General features: G+C 55.8%; 2 protein-coding genes across 3 annotated transcripts in view; both read right to left on the bottom strand.

The window, feature by feature from the left end:
* Window positions 1-3,125: 3,125 nt before the first annotated feature.
* On the bottom strand, window positions 3,126-15,527 carry LOC119958940 (leucine repeat adapter protein 25-like). The gene is made up of 2 exons (XM_038787464.1): window positions 14,806-15,527; window positions 3,126-4,316 (listed from the first exon to the last, which is right to left on the bottom strand). The coding sequence occupies exons 1-2, from the start codon at window positions 15,040-15,042 to the stop codon at window positions 4,044-4,046; spliced, it is 510 nt and encodes a 169-aa protein (XP_038643392.1). The 5' UTR covers window positions 15,043-15,527; the 3' UTR covers window positions 3,126-4,043.
* A 3,762-nt stretch (window positions 15,528-19,289) lies between these two features.
* Window positions 19,290-20,934, bottom strand: part of znrd2 (zinc ribbon domain containing 2) — a 12,522-nt gene continuing 10,877 nt past the window's right edge. For both annotated transcript variants that reach the window (XM_038787462.1, XM_038787463.1), the window contains exon 4: window positions 19,290-20,486. In XM_038787462.1, coding sequence (XP_038643390.1) covers window positions 20,125-20,486 — 362 coding nt within the window. In that variant the 3' untranslated portion in view covers window positions 19,290-20,124. The remainder of the gene's footprint in view (window positions 20,487-20,934) is intronic.

The following is a 20,934-nucleotide window of genomic DNA, read 5'->3' as shown; positions in this document are numbered from 1 at the left end:
GAGGAAGTTACAGAGATAGGAAGGGTTGTCGGGGCTGGAGGAGGTTACAGAGATAGGGAGGGCTGTAGGGGCTGGAGGAGGTTACAGAGATAGGGAGGGTTGTAGGGGCTGGAGGAGGTTACAGAGATAGAGAGGGTTGGAGGGACTGGAGAGGTTACAGAGATAGGGAGGGATGTAGGGACTGGAGAGGTTACAGAGATAGGGATAGTTGTAAGGACTAGAGGAAGCTACAGAGATGGGGAGGGTTGTAGGGGCTGGAGGAGGTTACAGAGATAGGGAGGGTTGTAGGGGCTGGAGGAGGTTACAGAGATAGGGAGGGTTGTCGAGGCTGGAGGAGGTTACAGAGATAGGGAGGGTTGTAGGGACTGGAGGAGGTTACAGAGATAGGGAGGGTTGTCGGGGCTGGAGGAGGTTACGGAGAAAGGGAGGGTTGTTGAGGCTGGAGGAGGTTACAGAGATAGGGAGGGTTGTAGGGGCTGGAAGAGGTTACGGAGAAAGGGAGGGTTGTCGAGGCTGGAGGAGGTTATGGAGATAGGGAGGGTTGTAGGGGCTGGAGGAGGTTACAGAGATAGGGAGGGTTGTAGGGGCTGGAGGAGGTTACAGAGATAGGGAGGGTTGTAGGGGCTGGAGGAGGTTACGGAGATAGGGAGGGTTGTAGGGGCTGGGGGAGGTTACGGAGATAGGGAGGGTTGTAGGGGCCGGAGGAGGTTACAGAGATAGGGAGGGTTGTAGGGGCTGGAGGAGGTTACAGAGGTAGGGAGGGATGTAGGGCTGGAGGAGGTTACAGAGATAGGGAGGGTTGTCGAGGCTGGAGGAGGTTACAGAGATAGGGAAGGTTGTAGGGGTTGGAGGAGGTTACGGAGATAGGGAGGGTTGTAGGGACTGGAGGAGGTTACAGAGATAGGGTTGTGGGGGATTTGAAAACGAGGGTGGAGAATTTAAAAATGGAAACCCACTCCCCTACCCCCGAAGCAACATACTGTTTACAGAGCCTCCCTGAAAGAATGATCCAATTAGACCCCTTACCGTTCCCCATATTGCTCCTCTTCCAAGTATTGGCGTTGAAAATTACTGTTGTATCTGCTTCCAGCGTCTGTTACTCTGTATCTAACCCCGTGCTGTACTTGTCCTGGGAGTGTTTGATGGGGACAGTGTAGAGGGAGCTTTACTCTGTATCTAACCCCGTGCTGTACCTGTCCTGGGAGTGTTTGATGGGGGCAGTGTAGAGGGAGCTTTACTCTGTATCTAACCCCGTGCTGTACCTGTCCTGGGAGTGTTTGATGGGGACAGTGTGGAGGCAGCTTTACTCTGTATCTAACCCCGTGCTGTACCTGTCCTGGGAGTGTTTGATGGGGACAGTGTAGGGGGAGCTTTACTCTGTATCTAACCCCGTGCTGTACCTGTCCTGGGAGTGTTTGATGGGGACAGTGTAGAGGAAGCTTTACTCTGTATCTAACCCCGTGCTGTACCTACCCTGGGAGTATTTGATGGGGACAGTGTAGATGGAGCTTTACTCTGTATCTAACCCCGTGCTGTACCTGTCCTGGGAGTGTTTGATGGGGACAGTGTAGAGGGAGCTTTACTCTGTATCTAACCCCGTGCTGTAACGTCCGGGGAGTGTTTGATAGGCATATGGAGTGTAAAATGGTCCATTTGGAAACTTGATGAACCCAAATATTAGGTAGGATAAAACAGAGGCAGAGTCAAACTAATTTTATTGAAACTGTGCATTTGAAATATTATTTACAAAGGAGGTATTTGTAAATAAGTGGACATAGTTACAATGTGATAAAATAATAACGCGTATAACTTAAAATGTCTGCCAAAGTAAAAGGAAACGGAACTCAGTTCAACTTTCATCAAATATATATTAAAAACCCCTGTTGACTTGCTGATGAACATCGATCACGCTGTTCTCTGAGACAGAAATCATCTCATTCTCATTGTCAGCAAATTACATTGAAGACTGCAGGAGCATTGAAATACTAGATCAGGTACTGACTCTCACTGGGGTACGGGCCCCACACACACTGACTCTCACTGGGGTACGGGTCCCAAACACACTGACTCTCACTGGGGTAGGGGTCCCACACACACTGACTCTCACTGGGGTACGGGACCCACACATACTGACTCTCACTGGGGTACGGGTCCCACACACACTGACTCTCACTGGGGTACGGGTTCCACACACACTGACTCTCACTGGGGTAGGGGTCCCACACACACTGACTCTCACTGGGGTACGGGTTCCACACACACTGACTCTCACTGGGGTCCCACACACACTGACTCTCACTGGGGTAGGGGTCCCACACACACTGACTCTCACTGGGGTACGGGTTCCACACACACTGACTCTCACTGGGGTCCCACACACACTGACTCTCACTGGGATAGGGGTCCCATACACACACTGACTCTCATTGGGGTAGGGGTCCCGCACACACTGACTCTCACTGGGGTACGGGTCCCACACACACTGACTCTCACTGGGGTACGGGTTCCACACACACTGACTCTCACTGGGGTACGGGTCCCACACACACTGACTCTCACTGGGGTAGGGGTCCCGCACACACTGACTCTCACTGGGGTACGGTTCCCACACACACTGACTCTCACTGGGGTACGGGTCCCACACACACACTGACTCTCACTGGGGTACGGGTCCCACACACACTGACTCTCACTGGGGTAGGGGTCCCGCACACACTGACTCTCACTGGGGTACGGGTCCCACACACGCTGACTCTCACTGGGGTCCCACACACACTGACTCTCACTGGGGGTATAAGTTATGATTTTCAGTGCAGGCAAATTGGCTTCCATTTTGGCATAACCACGGACGTGAATAAAATGAGATACGGAGGCGAACATCAGCACAAAAGAAGAATCTTTGGTAACATTTCACAAGCAGTGGGTGGAGCATGTTTGTTAGTCAAAACTCAGAGAGCAAGTGGCACAGGGGAACATATCTGTCTGGAAAAATGGAAGAAATAAGATCCAAAGTGTCCAGATCCTGCTCTGGAACCTTCCACCCACTTTAACCCCCCCCCCCCCCCCCCCCCCCGTCTCCTCCCCTCTTACCAATCCCACCCCAATCACACCCCCCCTCCCCTGTCTACCCCATCCCCCTCGAGCGATTCTGTGTAGGCTGGAGTGTGCGAGCTAGGCCGCACTCTCTCTGGGCTGGATGTGCAAGCTAGGCCGCACTCTCTCTGGGCTGGAATGTGCGAGCTAGGCCGCACTCTCTCTCGGCTGGAGTGTGCGAGCTAGGCTGCACTCTCTCTAGGCTGGAGTGTGCGAGCTAGGCCGCACTCTCTCTGGGCTGGAGTGTGCGAGCTAGGCCGCACTCTCTCTAGGCTGGAGTGTGCGAGCTAGGCCGCACTCTCTCTAGGCTGGAGTGTGCGAGCTAGGCCGCACTCTCTCTAGGCTGGAGTGTGCGAGCTAGGCCGCACTCTCTCTGGGCTGGAGTGTGCGAGCTAGGCCGCACTCTCTCTAGGCTGGAGTGTGCGAGCTAGGCCGCACTCTCTCTAGGCTGGAGTGTGCGAGCTAGGCCGCACTCTCTCTAGGCTGGAATGTGCGAGCTAGGCCGCACTGTCTCTGGGCTGGAGTGTGCGAGCTAGGCCGCACTCTCTCTAGGCTGGAGTGTGCGAGCTAGGCCGCACTCTCTCTGGGCTGGATGTGCGAGCTAGGCCGCACTCTCTCTAGGCTGGAGTGTGCGAGCTAGGCCGCACTCTCTCTAGGCTGGAGTGTGCGAGCTAGGCCGCACTCTCTCTGGGCTGGATGTGCGAGCTAGGCCGCACTCTCTCTAGGCTGGAGTGTGTGAGCTAGGCCGCACTGTCTCTGGGCTGGAGTGTGCGAGCTAGGCCGCACTCTCTCTAGGCTGGAGTGTGCGAGCTAGGCCGCACTCTCTCTGGGCTGGAGTGTGCGAGCTAGGCCGCACTCTCTCTAGGCTGGAGTGTGCGAGCTAGGCCGCACTCTCTCTAGGCTGGAGTGTGCGAGCTAGGCCGCACTCTCTCTAGGCTGGAGTGTGCGAGCTATATTGAAATGTGGAAAGAATCTTGAAGCCACTGGTCGCGGGAGTTCTGCGTCTGGGGGACCTTCAGGCTGTTGCGTGCCGCGTTATCCTTCGAGCGATCCAGGCCGGCTGGGTCTGCCTCGTACTCTTCCTCATCGTCGTAGTCGGCGGCGTGCTCCACAGCGTGCATGGACGAGGTCATGTCCTGGTACAGGCCCTTGTATTCCTGGATGGACTCGTACAGCGACCACAGCTGGCAGAGGAGGGACATGTCCAGCTGTCGCAGGCCCACCTGAGGAGGAGGCACAAAGGGGAGGGGGGGGGGGGGGGTTCCGGTTAATCGTGGCACTCCGGTGTGTGATCCTGAGCTGCCTATCACCCCTGCGGGATCCCACTTCTTTTGCCAAACTTATGTCTCTTTCCTCTGAGTGCCCAGGCGAAAAGATATAATCGGCATGGCGGTTAGCACTGCTCCCTCACACCGGCGGGGACCCGGGTTCGATCCTGGCCTCGGGTGACTGCATGGAGTCTGTACTCCTCCCCGTGTCTGCGTGGGTTTCCACCGGGAGCTCTGGTTTCCCCCCCACAAGTCCAAAGATGTGCGGGTTAGGTGGATTGGCCGTGATAAATTGCCCCTTCGTGCCCAAACGCTTCGGCAGGGTTACGGGGATAGGCCGTGGGCCTGTGTGGGGCGTTCCTTCAGAGGGTCGGCGCCAAGCGATGGGCTGAGTGGCCTCTTTCTGCACTGTAGGGATTCAATGAGTAGGGGCAGCACGGTAGCATAGTGGTTAGCATCAATGCTTCACAGCTCCAGGGTCCCAGGTTCGGTTCCCGGCTGGGTCACTGTCTGTGCGGAGTCTGCACGTCCTCCCCGTGTGTGCGTGGGTTTCCTCCGGGTGCTCCAGTTTCCTCCCACAGTCCAAAGATGTGCGGGGTTAGGTGGATTGGCCATGCTAAATTGCCCGTAGTGTCCCAAAAAGTAAGGTTAAGGGGGGGTTGTTGGGTTACGGGTATAGGGTGGATACGTGAGTTTGAGTGGGGTGATCATTGCTCGGCACAACATCGAGGGCCGAAGGGCCTGTTCTGTGCTGTACTATTCTAAATCTAAATGAGAGACAGCCAGCGTTCCAAGTCTTTTTGGGACATGGGGGGGCGGGGGGGGGGGGGAGGGGAGAACAGTCAAGTCGTCCAGAGATCCCAGGGTTAGAGGGGTGGGGGAAGAGAGGGAGAATCGGTCTGGATTCCTGTTCCTGATCGCCGTCCGGTGATCCCAGGGTTAGGGGGAGAATCTGTCCGGTTTCCTGTTCCTGATCGCCGGCCGGTGATCCCAGGGTCAGGGTGAGAATCGGTCCGGATTCCTGCCCCCGATTGATGTCTGGTGGCCCCGCGGTTAGGGGGAAGAGAGGCGAGAATCAGTCCCCTCAAAACCCAGCCCTTTAAACGGGCGGATTAAGCTGAGAATAGGCAAACGAGATGCGCCAACTCGCCCGCCTCCCCCCCCACTCCGCCCAGCAATCAAATAGTCCGCACCCCGCTAGCAAAGAGCGAGGTGATGGAGTAGGGTCGTAGAGGGCAGTGACCCACGGTGCGAGTCTCTCTTAACAGCACGGGTACGGGAGGACGCCATTCAGCGTCCAGTCTGAGAGGAAGGTTCCCGGGGGGGGGGGGGGGGGGGGGGTTGTAGGGGGGGCAGGGTTCACTCGTGAGGAGTGAGGAAGAGAGGCAAGGGGAGGGGGAACGAGGGGATTGCTCAGATTAACAATGCGTGCCTGGGGCAGCACGGCGGCGCAGTGGGTTAGCCCTGCAGACTCACGGAGCCGAGGTCCCAGGTTCGATCCCGGCTCTGGCCGTGTGGAATTTGCACGCTCTCCCCGTGTCTGCGTGGGTTTCGCCCCCACAGCCCAAAGATGTGCAGGGTAGGTGGATTGGCCACGCTAAATTCCCCCTTCATTGGAAAAATAATGAATCTAAATTTATTTTAAAAAAACAACAATGCCTGCCCGCAGCTGGCTGTTTAAAGTTATTCGAGGCCTCACGTGAGGTAAACACAGGCACAGCTTGAGGGACTGCGTTTAACAGGGACATCTATGCTTGAGAGTCTGCAGGGGCCTAATCTCCACCTTTCATCCAAACATCTCCAGCTGCTAACTCCGAAAGAGACAAACAAGGTGCTCCTTCACGGCACAGGCTAACCCACACAAAGCCGGGACTGGCAAAGATTCTTAAACAGTACTCAAACCGTGCTTTCTTTATTCCGGGCCTACTGTTTGGCTCATGTATTTGTGACGGGGATGTTTGTGCGTTAGTCTAACCCCTAACTCAGTGAGAGTCAGTGTGTGTGGGACCCCTACCCCAGTGAGAGTCAGTGTGTGTGGGACCCCAGTGAGAGTCAGTGTGTGTGGGACCCGTACCCCAGTGAGAGTCAGTGTGTGTGGGACCCCAGTGAGAGTCAGTGTGTGTGGGACCCGTACCCCAGTGAGAGTCAGTGTGTGTGGGACCCCAGTGAGAGTCAGTGTGTGTGGGACCCGTACCCCAGTGAGAGTCAGTGTGTGTGGGTCCCGTACCCCAGTGAGAGTCAGTGTGTGTGGGACCCGTACCCCAGTGAGAGTCAGTGTGTGTGGGACCCGTACCCCAGTGAGAGTCAGTGTGTGTGGGACCCGTACCCCAGTGAGAGTCAGTGTGTGTGGGACCAGTACCCCAGTGAGAGTCAGTGTGTGTAGGACCCGTACCCCAGTGAGAGTCAGTGTGTGTGGGACCCGTACCCCAGTGAGAGTCAGTGTGTGTGGGACCCCTACCCCAGTGAGAGTCAGTGTGTGTGGGACCCGTATCCCAGTGAGAGTCAGTGTGTGTGGGACCCCAGTGAGAGTCAGTGTGTGTGGGACCCGTACCCCAGTGAGAGTCAGTGTGTGTGGGACCCGTACCCCAGTGAGAGTCAGTGTGCGTGGGACCCGTACCCCAGTGAGAGTCAGTGTGTGTGGGGCCTGTACCCCAGTGAGAGTCAGTGTGTGTGGGACCCCAGTGAGAGTCAGTGTGTGTGGGACCCGTACCCCAGTGAGAGTCAGTGTGTGTGGGACCCGTACTCCAGTGAGAGTCAGTGTGTGTGGGACCCATACCCCAGTGAGAGTCAGTGTGTGTGGGACCCCAGTGAGAGTCAGTGTGTGTGGGACCCGTACCCCAGTGAGAGTCAGTGTGTGTGGGACCCCTACCCCAGTGAGAGTCAAGTGTGTGTGGGACCCGTACCCCAGTGAGAGTCAGTGTGTGTGGGGCCCGTACCCCAGTGAGAGTCAGTGTGTGTGGGACCCGCACCCCAGTGAGAGTCAGTGTGTGTGGGACCCGTACCCCAGTGAGAGTCAGTGTGTGTGGGACCCCTACCCCAGTGAGAGTCAGTGTGTGTGGAACCCGCACCCCAGTGAGAGTCAGTGTGTGTGGGACCCGTACCCCAGTGAGAGTCAGTGTGTGTGGGACCCATACCCCAGTGAGAGTCAGTGTGTGTGGGACCCCAGTGAGAGTCAGTGTGTGTGGAACCCGTACCCCAGTGAGAGTCAGTGTGTGTGGGACCCCAGTGAGAGTCAGTGTGTGTGGGACCCGTACCCCAGTGAGAGTCAGTGTGTGTGGGACCCGTACCCCAGTGAGAGTCAGTGTGTGTGGGACCCGTACCCCAGTGAGAGTCAGTGTGTGTGGGACCCCTACCCCAGTGAGAGTCAGTGTGTGTGGGACCCCAGTGAGAGTCAGTGTTTGTGGGACCCCTACCCCAGTGAGAGTCAGTGTGTGTGGGACCCCTACCCCAGTGAGAGTCAGTGTGTGTGGGACCCGTACCCCAGTGAGAGTCAGTGTGTGTGGGACCCCAGTGAGAGTCAGTGTGTGTGGGACCCCTACCCCAGTGAGAGTCAGTGTGTGTGGGACCCCTACCCCAGTGAGAGTCAGTGTGTGTGGGACCCCTACCCCAGTGAGAGTCAGTGTGTGTGGGACCCCAGTGAGAGTCAGTGTTTGTGGGACCCCTACCCCAGTGAGAGTCAGTGTGTGTGGGACCCCTACCCCAGTGAGAGTCAGTGTGTGTGGGACCCGTACCCCAGTGAGAGTCAGTGTGTGTGGGACCCCAGTGAGAGTCAGTGTGTGTGGGACCCGTACCCCAGTGAGAGTCAGTGTGTGTGGGACCCGTACCCCAGTGAGAGTCAGTGTGTGTGGGACCCATACCCCAGTGAGAGTGAGTGTGTGTGGGACCCCTATCCCAGTGAGAGTGAGTGTGTGTGGGACACCTACCCCAGTGAGAGTCAAGTGTGTGTGGGACCCGTACCCCAGTGAGAGTCAGTGTGTGTGGGTCCCGTACCCCAGTGAGAGTCAGTGTGTGTGGGACCCGTACCCCAGTGAGAGTCAGTGTGTGTGGGACCCGTACCCCAGTGAGAGTCAGTGTGTGTGGGACCCGTACCCCAGTGAGAGTCAGTGTGTGTGGGACCAGTACCCCAGTGAGAGTCAGTGTGTGTAGGACCCGTACCCCAGTGAGAGTCAGTGTGTGTGGGACCCGTACCCCAGTGAGAGTCAGTGTGTGTGGGACCCCTACCCCAGTGAGAGTCAGTGTGTGTGGGACCCGTATCCCAGTGAGAGTCAGTGTGTGTGGGACCCCAGTGAGAGTCAGTGTGTGTGGGACCCGTACCCCAGTGAGAGTCAGTGTGTGTGGGACCCGTACCCCAGTGAGAGTCAGTGTGTGTGGGACCCGTACCCCAGTGAGAGTCAGTGTGTGTGGGGCCTGTACCCCAGTGAGAGTCAGTGTGTGTGGGACCCCAGTGAGAGTCAGTGTGTGTGGGACCCGTACCCCAGTGAGAGTCAGTGTGTGTGGGACCCGTACTCCAGTGAGAGTCAGTGTGTGTGGGACCCATACCCCAGTGAGAGTGAGTGTGTGTGGGACCCCTATCCCAGTGAGAGTCAGTGTGTGTGGGACCCCAGTGAGAGTCAGTGTGTGTGGGACCCGTACCCCAGTGAGAGTCAGTGTGTGTGGGACCCCAGTGAGAGTCAGTGTGTGTGGGACCCGTACCCCAGTGAGAGTCAGTGTGTGTGGGACCCCTACCCCAGTGAGAGTCAAGTGTGTGTGGGACCCGTACCCCAGTGAGAGTCAGTGTGTGTGGGGCCCGTACCCCAGTGAGAGTCAGTGTGTGTGGGACCCGCACCCCAGTGAGAGTCAGTGTGTGTGGGACCCGTACCCCAGTGAGAGTCAGTGTGTGTGGGACCCCTACCCCAGTGAGAGTCAGTGTGTGTGGAACCCGCACCCCAGTGAGAGTCAGTGTGTGTGGGACCCGTACCCCAGTGAGAGTCAGTGTGTGTGGGACCCGTACCCCAGTGAGAGTCAGTGTGTGTGGGACCCCTACCCCAGTGAGAGTCAGTGTGTGTGGGGCCCCAGTGAGAGTCAGTGTGCGTGGGACCCGTACCCCAGTGAGAGTCAGTGTGTGTGGGACCCGTACCCGTGAGAGTCAGTGTGTGTGGGACCCCTACCCCAGTGAGAGTCAGTGTGTGTGGGACCCGTACCCCAGTGAGAGTCAGTGTGTGTGGGACACGTACCCCAGTGAGAGTCAGTGTGTGTGGGACCCGTACCCCAGTGAGAGTCAGTGTGTGTGGGACCCGTACCCCAGTGAGAGTCAGTGTGTGTGGGACCCGTACCCCAGTGAGTGTCAGTGTGAGTGGGACCCGTACCCCAGTGAGAGTCAGTGTGTGTGGGACCCGTACCCCAGTGAGAGTCAGTGTGTGTGGGACCCCTACCCCAGTGAGAGTCAGTGTGTGTGGGACCCGTACCCCAGTGAGAGTCAGTGTGTGTGGGACCCGTACCCCAGTGAGAGTCAGTGTGTGTGGGACCCCTACCCCAGTGAGAGTCAGTGTGTGTGGGACCCCTACCCCAGTGAGAGTCAGTGTGTGTGGGACCCGTACCCCAGTGAGAGTCAGTGTGTGTGGGACCCGTGCCCCAGTGAGAGTCAGTGTGTGTGGGACCCGTATCCCAGTGAGAGTCAGTGTGTGTGGGACCCGTGCCCCAGTGAGAGTCAGTGTGTGTGGGACCCGTACCCCAGTGAGAGTCAGTGTGTGTGGGACCCGTACCCCAGTGAGAGTCAGTGTGTGTGGGACCCCAGTGAGAGTCAGTGAGTGTGGGACCCCAGTGAGAGTCAATGTGTGTGGGACCCGTGCGTGCCCAGGATGTGGCCACATCGGGAAAAACGCGCCAGGGACTGGACGCGGAGGAGACGTGAGCAATAACCGCTCCCAAGCATCGCAAAGAATGGAAATCTTGCTGCCGATCTAGCCCGGAACCTGGGGCTGGTTTAGCACACTGGGCTAAATCGCTGGCTTTGAAAGCAGGCCAGCAGCAGGGGTTCGATTCCCGTACCAGCCTCCCTGGACAGGCGCCGGAATGTGGCGACTAGGGGCTTTTCACGGTAACTTCATTGAAGCCTACTCGTGCCAATAAGCCATTTTCATTTCATTTCATTTCAGAACCTGTGTCACGAGGTACAACCTGTTAATAAACGCCCCACCCTGTGCCTGTAGGGGCGGCAGCCTTGCTGTTGTTCCACACCGTGTTGTTCCCTTGAGTCGGGTGGAAAGGCGGAAGTATTGGCCGTTCGAGAATGTCGGGGTGTCTGAAACTATGGGGGGGGGGGGGGGGGGGCAAAGTTTCAAAATGAGGGGGTCACCCATTTAAGACGGAGATGAGGAGGAATCTTTTCGCCTGAGGGTCGTGAGTCAGTGGAACTTTCTTCCCCAGAGATCGTTGAATACATTCGAGGCTGCGTTAGACAGATTATTGACAGACGAGGGGGAGTCGAGGGTTATGGGCTGGGGGGGGGCGGGGGGGAAGTAGGAGAGTGGAGTTGAGGCCACACACAGGGCAAGTCCGAGGGGCCGAGTGGCCCTACCGTCTGATCATAACGTGTGTCTTCCCATCCCTTGCACTCCCTCCGCACCGTCGGCTCCCAATCGGATCCGGGTTTCAATAGCGGAGTCGCCTTGTTACTGGGTTACAGCATTACGGAGTCCCCGGCGTGGGAGCAGTGGTTAGCACTGCTGCCTCACGGTGCCGAGGTCCCGGGTTCGACCCTGGCCCAGGGTCACAGCCCGTGTGAGTTTGACGCTCTCCCCGTGTCCATAGGACCGTGACATGGGAGCAGAAATAGGCCACTCGGCCCATCGAGTCTGCTCCGCCATTCAATCATGGCTGATATTGTTCTCATCCCCATTCTCCTGCCTTCTCCCCATAACCCCTCATCCCCTTATTAATCAGGAACCTATCTATCTCTGTCTTAAAGACACTCAGAGGGCAGCACGGTGGCCTAGTGGTTAGCACAACCGCCTCACGGCGCTGAGGTCCCAGGTTCGATCCCGGCTCTGGGTCACTGTCCGTGTGGAGTTTGCACATTCTCCCCGTGTCTGCGTGGGTTTCGCCCCCACAACCCAAAAATGTGCAGAGTAGGTGGATTGGCCACGCTAAATTGCCCCTTAATTGGAAAAAATAATTGGCTAATCTAAATTTAAAAAAAAAGACACTCAGTGATTTGGCCTCCACAGCCTTCTGCGGCAAAGAGTTCCACAGATTCACCCCCCTCTGGCTGAAGAAATTCCTCCTCATCTCTGTTTTAAAGGATCGTCCCTTTAGTCTGAGATGGTGTCCTCTGGTTCTAGTTTCTCCTACAAGTGGAAACATCCTCTCCACGTCCACTCTATCCAGGCCTTGCAGTATCCTGTAAGTTTCAATAAGATCCCCCCCCCCCATCCTTCTAAACTCCAACGAGAACAGACCCAGAGTCCTCAACCGTCCCTCATACGACAAGCTCTTCATTCCGGGGATCATTGTTGTGAATCTCCTCTGGACCCTTTCCAAGGCCCCAGCACATCCTTCCTTAGATACGGGGCCCAAAACTGCTCACAATACCCCAAATGGGGTCTGACCAGAGCCTTATACAGCCTCAGAAGTACATCCCCGGCCCTGTATTCTAGCCCTCTCGACATGAATGCTAACATTGCATTTGCCTTCCTAACTGCCGATTGAACCTGCACGTTAACCTTAAGAGAATCGTGAACAAGGACTCCCAAGTCCCTTTGTGCTTCTGCTTTCCGAAGCATTTCCCCATTTAGAAAATAGTCTATGCCTCCATTCCTCCTTCCAAAGTGCATAACCTCACACTTTTCCATATTGTATTCCATCTGCCACTTCATTGCCCGCTCTCCTAGCTTGTCCAAATCCTTCTGCAGCCCCCTTGCTTCCTCAATACTACCTGTCCCTCTGCAGATCTTTGTATCATCTGCAAATTTAGTCTCACCCCTCCACAACCCAAAGATGTGCAGGGTAGGTGGATTGGCTACGCTAAATTGCCCCTTAATTGGTAAATGAATTGGGTACTCTAAATTTTTTAACAAGTATTAATTTCATAGAATTTACAGTGCAAAAGGAGGCCATTCGGCCCATCGAGTCTGCACCGGCTCTTGGAAAGAGCACCCTACCCAAGGTCAACACCTCCACCCCATCCCCATAACCCAGTAACCCCACCCAACACTAAGGGCAATTTTGGGCACTAAGGGGCAATTTAGCATGGCCAATCCTGCACAAATTTGGACTGTGGGAGGAAACCGGAGCCCCCGGAGGAAACCCACGCAGACACACGGGGAGGACGTGCAGACTCCGCACAGACAGTGACCCAAGCTGGAATCGAACTGGGACCCTGGAGCTGTGAAGCAATTGTGCTGTCCACTATGATACCGTGCTGCCCTGTCAGCTTGGTTCCCCCCCCCCCCCCCCCCCCACCCCTCTCCGTGTCTGCGTGGGTTTCCTCCGGGTGCTCCGGTTTCCTCCCACAAGTCCAAAGATGTGCCGGTTAGGTGGATTGGCCATGCTAAATTGTCCCTCAATGTTTAAAAAGGTGAGGTGGGGTTACTGGGTTATGGGGATAGGGTTGGGCTTAACTGGGGTGCTCTTGCCAAGGGCCGGGGCAGACTCGATGGGCTGAACGGCCTCCTTCTGCACTGTAGATTCTATGAATCCTGCCACCCCAGGAACCAGTCTGGTCAGCTATCGCTGAACTCCTTCTGCGGCAAGTAAATTCTCTCTCAGGTAAGGAGGTCCAAACCAGCAGGCAATACTCCGGGTGGGGTCTCACCAGGCGTAGCAAGACACCCTTAACCAGGTGTAGTGTGACGCCCTCACACACACTGGGGATGGGGGGGAGTGGGAGCCTCAATTTACGCACAGCAAGATCACATTAAACAGCAGCAAGGTAACTGGCCGGGGGTCGACTGGTTTGGCACCGGGGACTAGCGAAGAATGAGCCCAGCTTTGGAATCATAGAATAGAATCACTGAATCCCTTCAGTGCAGAAGGAGCCATTCGGCCCATCGTGTCTGCACCGACCCTCAGAGAGAGCACCCTACATGTGCCCCCCTCCTCCCCCCCCATCCCCGCAACCCTACCTAACCTGCATATCTTTGGGCACTAGGGGACAATTTAGCACGGTCAATCCACCTAACCTGCACATCTTTGGACACTAAGGGACAATTTAGCACGGTCAATCCACCTAACCTGCACATCTTTGGACACTAAGGGGCAATTTAGCACGGCCAATCCACCTAACCTGCATATCTTTGGACACTAAGGGGCAATTTAGCACGGCCAATCCACCTAACCTGCACATCTTTGGACACTAAGGGGCAATTTAGCACGGCCAATCCACCTAACCTGCACATCTTTGGACACTAAGGGGCAATTTAGCACGGCCAATCCACCTAACCTGTACATCTTTGGACACTAAGGGGCAATTTAGCACGGCTAATCCACCTAACCTGCACATCTTTGGACACTAAGGGACAGTTTAGCACGGCCAATCCACCTAACCTGCACATCTTTGGACACTAAGGGACAGTTTAGCACGGCCAATCCACCTAACCTCCACATCTTTGGACACGAAGGGACAGTTTAGCACGGCCGATCCACCCAACCTGCACATCTTTGGACACTAAGGGGCAATTTAGCACGGCCAATCCACCTAACCTGCATATCTTTGGACACTAAGGGGCAATTTAGCATGGCCAATCCACCTAACCTGCATATCTTTGGACACTAAGGGGCAATTTAGCACGGCCAAGCCACCTAACCTGCACATCTTTGGGCACTAAGGGACAGTTTAGCATGGCCAATCCATCTAGCCGCCACATCTTTGGACACTAAGGGGCAATTTAGCACGGCCAATCCACCTAACCTCCACATCTTTGGACACTAAGGGGCAATTTAGCACGGCCAATCCACCTAACCTCCACATCTTTGGACACTATGGGACAATTTAGCACGGACAATCCACCTAACCTGCACATCTTTGGACTGTGGGAGGAAACCGGAGCACCCGGAGGAAACCCACGCAGACACGGTGGGGGGAGAACGTGCAGACTCCGCACAGACAGTGACCCAAGCCGGGAATCGAACCCGGGACCCTGGCGCTGTGAAGGCACGACACTCCACTGTGATAGGGCAGGTGGAAGGGGGAGGAGTGACTCGATTTGACGTCCCCTCCGAGAGGTGGCGCCTCCTTGGTACCGGTGAGCGGGAGCATTAGTCGGGGTTAAGCGCTCGGCTCCCTGGAGGTAGGGGGCACGGTTCAAAAACCCCGCTCCTTCGCGACTCCGAAGGAGAGCGGGCGATGGCCCGCATTGTGCGCCGGCATGCGGACCACCCGCCGTACGGGCTGGCGTGACGATGGGGGTGGGGCGGACGGAGGGGGGCACAAGTGGGGAGGTCGAAGGGGGGCGTCCGCCAAGCTTACCATCTCCCTCCGCAGCACCGCCAGGGCGGCGTCGAGGTTGGCCGGCTTGCTCCGCAGCAGCGTCTCGGTGGCCAGCAGGCGCGGGCGGCTCAGCTCGTCCTGGATCATCGCCTTCTTGGCATAGAGCCTCTCCACGTCGCGCCACGACCCCCCGCTGGAGTTCAGGATGCCGCTCAGCCCCTTGGGCAGGGGGGGCAGCCCCTCGATGCCCGACGCCCCGCTCTGCGCCCCGTCCATGCCTCTGATGCCCCCCAGACACCCCCTCGCTTCAGGCGTTGGATCAATATCAGGGGGAGGGGAGGGGGTGGGCAACTGGGCTGTGTCCTTCAATGTAGCTGCTGTGTCAATTTCAGGGCATGAAACTGACTCTGGAGGGAATTGCTGCAGGGAGCAGTTCCTGGTTTTCCTCTCTCTTACTGTAAAGAATGTCCTTCCTCTTGTCTTCTCCCCTCCTGAGGGCTGTGTCCCTCTCTCCTCTCTGTCTGTCTGTCTGCACCCAGAGAGAAACTCTCCTCCTGTCTCCACTGCACTGCTCTTTTTTAGCACCAAGCTTCCCCTTTGTTCCCCAGCTTCGCCACGCCCTGAGGCCAGACCACTTCAACACACACGTTATTTCCTTCATACTTTCCCTTTGAAACGCCTCCACGGAACACTCGAACCCCTCACCCAGTGACTTTACAAGGAGATTGTTGGAGGGGGGGGTACTTAAAGGGGAATCTCACTCCTCCCCACCCTGCCAACACTCCAAAGTTTTCAAAGTTACAAGAAACTTTCCCCCCCCCACTCTCCAAACTAATAAAAAAGTTTTTTTTCCCCTCTCTTGGAAAGGCCAATTTCTGCCCAGCAAGCTGGATTGGCCGTGTTAAATTGCCCTGAGTGACCAAAAAAAGGTTAGGAGGGGTTACAGGGAAAGCCAGGGCTTGAGTGGGTCGGTGCAGACTCGATGGGCCGAATGGCCTCCTTCTGCACTGTATGTTCTATGTCTACCGTGCATTCGCTTGCTGGGAGTGGCGTTGGGTGAAGGGCAGTGATTAAGGCAACCCTCTTCCAAAAGTGACATGGGCTATCTTTATAATAATAATCTTTATTGTCACAAGTAGGCTTACATTCGTAATAAGTGGGCATAGAACATACAGTGCAGAAGGAGGCCATTCGGCCCATCGAGTCTGCACCGACCCACTTAAGCCCTCACTTCCACCCTCCCCCTGTAATCCCTCCTAACCTTTTTGGTCACTAAGGGCAATTTAGCCTGGCCAATCCACCTAACCCGCACGTCTTTGGACTGTGGGAAGAAACCGGAGCACCCGGAGGAAACCCACGCACACACGGGGAGGACGTGCGGACTCCGCACAGGCAGTGACCCAGCAGGGAATTGAACCTGGGACACTGGTGCTGTGATGCCACAGTGATAACCACTGTGCTGCCCAATAATAATCATAATATATATAAAATAATCTTTATTGTCACAAGTAGGCTTACATTAGTAATAATAATCTATTTTTAAAATTCAGAGTAGCCAATTATTTTCCCAATTAAGGGGCAATTTAGCGTTGGCCAATCCACCTAACCCTGCACATCCTTTTGGGTTGTGGGGGCGAAACCCACGCAGACACGGGGAGAATGTGCAAACTCCGCACGGACAGTGACCCAGGTCCTCAGCAGTGCTAACCACTGCACGCTGCCCTCTAATAATCTTTATTGTCACATGTAGGCTTACATTAACGCTGCCATGAAGTTGGGGCCTCACGGTAGCATGGTGGTTAGCATCAATGCTTCACAGCTCCAGGGTCCCAGGTTCGATTCCCGGCTGGGTCACTGTCTGTATGGAGTCTGCACGTCCTCCCCGTGTGTGCGTGGGTTTCCTCCGAGTGCTCCGGTTTCCTCCCACAGTCCAAATATGTGCGGGTTAGGTGGATTGGCCATGCTAAATTGCCCGTAGTGTAAGGTTAATGGGGGGATTGTTGGGTTAGGGGTATACGGGTTACGTGGGTTTAAGTAGGGTGATCATTGCTCGGCACAACATCGAGGGCCGAAGGGCCTGTTCTGTGCTGTACTGTTCTATGTCTATGTCTAAGTTACTGTGATAAGCCCCTAGTCGCCACAGTCCGGCGCCTGTTCGGGCACACAAGAGGGAGAATTCAGAATGTCCAATTCATCGAACAAGGTCTTTTGGGGCTTTGTGGGAGGAAACCGGAGCTCCCGGAGGAAACACACGCAGACACGGGGGGAGAACGTGCAGACTCCGCGCAGTGACCCAAGCCGGGAATTGAATCTGGGACCCTGGCGCTGTGAAGCCACAGTGATAACCACTGTGCTACCGTGACGCCCATATCTTTCACACCCCTCTAGGATTAGAGGGGCTGTTTTAATGTCTATAATTCAAAAGATTCCCCCCCCCCCCAAATTTGTGACTTGATCTAATTGGGGGAAGTAATTCGTAACCCTTCATCTCCAGTGCGTGCTCCACCCTGGGATCTCTTCCCTCCCTTGACCTCTTACCGTTGCCCCTCCTGAGGGCTGTCTCCAGTCCGTGTCCTTCCCGGTGTGTCCATCCTGGGGGGGTCCATATTCCACTGCTGCTGCCCTTGGAGGTCATTCGCCTCCCCCCCACCCCACCCCATCCAGCCATGTGTCCGTCTCCGAAATCCTCGTATTCACAAAAGAAATCGGCTGCACCAGAGGGCAAAATGCAACCATTTTATTTACGCAAACAATAATACAACGGCAATGATATTCCCAGGGTCTGGGAGAAGTGTCGGAAACAAGGGGGGGGGCTCTATCTGTGGTATGTGCCCTGAGTCATTTGATGGTCAGTTGTCTCGAAAGGCAAGGGGAGGAATCATTCACCAGTGACGTGACAGTTCAGTTTCGAGCTGGGATACGGATTTGAATTGGGAAATGAAAATGAAAATGGCTTATTGTCACGAGTCGGCTTCAATGAAGTTACTGTGAAAAGCCCCCTAGTCGCCACATTCCGGCGCCTGTCCGGGGAGGCTGGTACGGGAATCGAACCGTGCTGCTGGCCTGCTTTAAAAGCCAGCGATTTAGCCTGGCGAGCTAAACCAGCCCCTCACAAGAATAGGAAAAGATTCATGTCTCCCCCACTGGCCATCAAACACTCCCAGGACAGGTACAGCACGGGGTTAGATACAGAGTAAAGCTCCCTCTACACTGTCCCCATCAAACACTCCCAGGACAGGTACAGCACGGGGTTAGATACAGAGTAAAGCTCCCTCTACACTGTCCCCATCAAACACTCCCAGGGCAGGTACAGCACGGGGTTAGATACAGAGTAAAGCTCCCTCTACACTGTCCCCATCAAACACTCCCAGGACAGGTACAGCACGGGGTTAGATACAGAGTAAAGCTCCCTCTACACTGTCCCCATCAAACACTCCCAGGACAGGGACAGCACGGGGTTAGATACAGAGTAAAGCTCCCTCTACACTGTCCCCATCAAACACTCCCAGGACAGGCACTGCACGGTGTTAGATACAGAGTAAAGCTCCCTCTACACTGTCCGCATCAAACACTCCCAGGACAGGTACAGCACGGGGTTAGATACAGAGTAAAGCTCCCTCTACACTGTCCCCATCAAACACTCCCAGGACAGGTACAGCACGGGGTTAGATACAGAGTAAAGCTCCCTCTACGCTGTCCCCATCAAACACTCCCAGGACAGGTACAGCACGGGGTTAGATACAGAGTAAAGCTCCCTCTACACTGTCCCCATCAAACACTCCCAGGACAGGTACAGCACGGGGTTAGATACAGAGTAAAGCTCCCTCTACGCTGTCCCCGTCAAACACTCCCAGGACAGGTACAGCACGGGGTTAGATACAGAGTAAAGCTCCCTCTGCACTGTCCCCCATCAAACACTCCCAGGACATGTGCAGGGTGGGGTTAGATACAGAGTAAAGCTCCCTCTACACTGTCCCCATCAAACACTCCCAGGACAGGTACAGCACGGGGTTAGATACAGAGTAAAGCTCCCTCTACACTGTCCCCATCAAACACTCCCAGGACATGTGCAGGGTGGGGTTAGATACAGAGTAAAGCTCCCTCTACACTGTCCCCATCAAACACTCCCAGGACAGGTACAGCACGGGGTTAGATACAGAGTAAAGCTCCCTCTACACTGTCCCCATCAAACACTCCCAGGACAGGTACAGCACGGGGTTAGATACAGAGTAAAGCTCCCTCTACACTGTCCCCATCAAACACTCCCAGGACATGTGCAGGGTGGGGTTAGATACAGAGTAAAGCTCCCTCTACACTGTCCCCATCAAACACTCCCAGGACAGGTACAGCACGGGGTTAGATACAGAGTAAAGCTCCCTCTACACTGTCCCCATCAAACACTCCCAGGACAGGTACAGCACGGGGTTAGATACAGAGTAAAGCTCCCTCTACACTGTCCCCATCAAACACTCCCAGGACAGGTACAGCACGGGGTTAGATAAAGAGTAAAGCTCCCTCTACACTGTCCCCATCAAACGCTCCCAGGACAGGTACAGTACGGGGTTAGATACAGAGTAAAGCTCCCTCTACACTGTCCCCATCAAACACTCCCAGGACAGGTACAGCGCGGGGTTAGATACAGAGTGAAACGCCAAAGATTTTCATGCTGGTGTTGAACTCAAGACCCAGAGGTCAAAGGTCCGTGTCTAATTGACCTTTGACTCCTCTCCTCCCCCCCCCCCCCCCTTCATCCATGCACGCCCACCCCCCCAGAATATCTTGAAAAACTCAGAGACCTTTTCAATTGCGGGCGTTAGTTTCTGTCCCTGAGCCAGGTCCACATTGGGGTAGCCAACTCTTCAGGGGGTACCCCTGTTCGCTCCAGGATTTAGAAGTTTAACGGACAGAGTAACAATCAACCATGAAGGAGGGTCAAGCGGGGGGGGGGAACGTACGTTTTTCTCGTTCAATTTTAACAATTTTTGTGTTTATAGTGGCAAGAATATTGGAGACGGGAGAAAGGCTCCTCGAGCCAGGCCGTTGTTCAAGTGAAGCTTCCTCCAGGAATACATGCGGTCAGAGTTGGCAACCCTGTCGGCGGCCATGCTGTCCGAAGCCTTGTCAACACGGTTGACCGCTCAGTGCCCCGTTGGCCATCGGTTTGCTCGGCAACAGGGCAAAATTAAATATGGCCGAGGGGGGGTTCAGAGGTCCACACGGGCGTTGGAGGATGTTGCTGGAGCCAATGTAGCAGAGAACTCCGCCACCCGCAGGCTGGGTGTGGAACTGCACCGTCGGATTTGGAGAGGGTCCACACCCATTTCACCCCCCCCCCACCCCCCCAAACAACGCCCGCGTCTACGCCAGCCGCTTCAGGCTGTGCAGCGAGTCGGCGCAGTTCCGGATCAAGACGCAGAGCTGCGAGCTGTACTCCACGGACGAGGCCCGCTCCAGCTCGCCGCTGGCCCACGCCAGCTTCTGCAGGACGGCCCGCTCGGCCTCCCCGTGGGCGGGGGCCCGGGGGATGGCCGGGCGGGGGGCCGCCGCGTCGCCCTCGGCGCGGGGAGGGGCGGGCTCGGGGCGCTCGGGACAGGGGGCGGGGAGGGCCCTGCCGTCGGCGGGGAGGTCCGGAGTGGAGCGGGAGGGGTGCGGCTCCTCGTGGCCGTTGAAGACGCGCTGTCGCTCCCTCACTTGAGACAGGGCCGCTTGCGGGTTCAGAGCTGGGGGATCAAAAAAAAAAAAGAAAATTAATTCAGGGGTGCAAGAAGCTAACGTTCAAACACACACAAATACAGGCCCCCGTTTCTTTGTCAGAAAGGACAGGTATTTCTCCAGTACCTTTCATAGGAACAGGGGTAGGCATTCATCTCAGTCCCCAAAATGGCCGACTCCTCCCCCGAGTGAAGAAATTCCTCCTCATCTCTGTCCCCAAAATGGCCAACTCCTTCCCCGAGTGAAGAATTTCTCCTCATCTCAGTCCCCAAAATGGCCGACTCCTTCCCCGAGTGAAAAAATTCCTTCTCATCTCGGTCCCCAAAATGGCTGTCTCTTTCCCCGAGTGAAATTTCTCCTCATCTCAGTCCCCAAAATGGCCGACTCCTTCCCCGAGTGAAGAAATCTCTCCTCATCTCGGTCCCCAAAATGGCCGACTCCTTCCCCGAGTGAAGA

This window comes from Scyliorhinus canicula, chromosome 31 (assembly GCF_902713615.1).
Source record: "Scyliorhinus canicula chromosome 31, sScyCan1.1, whole genome shotgun sequence".
NCBI classification, from domain to species: domain Eukaryota; kingdom Metazoa; phylum Chordata; class Chondrichthyes; order Carcharhiniformes; family Scyliorhinidae; genus Scyliorhinus; species Scyliorhinus canicula.
Note: the sequence above shows the minus strand (reverse complement) of the source record. Positions and strands in the feature narration are given on the sequence as shown.

Excerpts from the sequence above, each read along its gene's own strand:
- LOC119958940 (XM_038787464.1), bottom strand. The coding sequence starts at position 15,042 with ATGGACGGGGCGCAGAGCGGGGCGTCGGGCATCGAGGGGCTGCCCCCC. Across the intron at positions 4,317-14,805 it reads CGGTGCTGCGGAGGGAGATG|GTGGGCCTGCGACAGCTGGA; the intron begins GTAAGCTTGGCG and ends CCTCCTCCTCAG.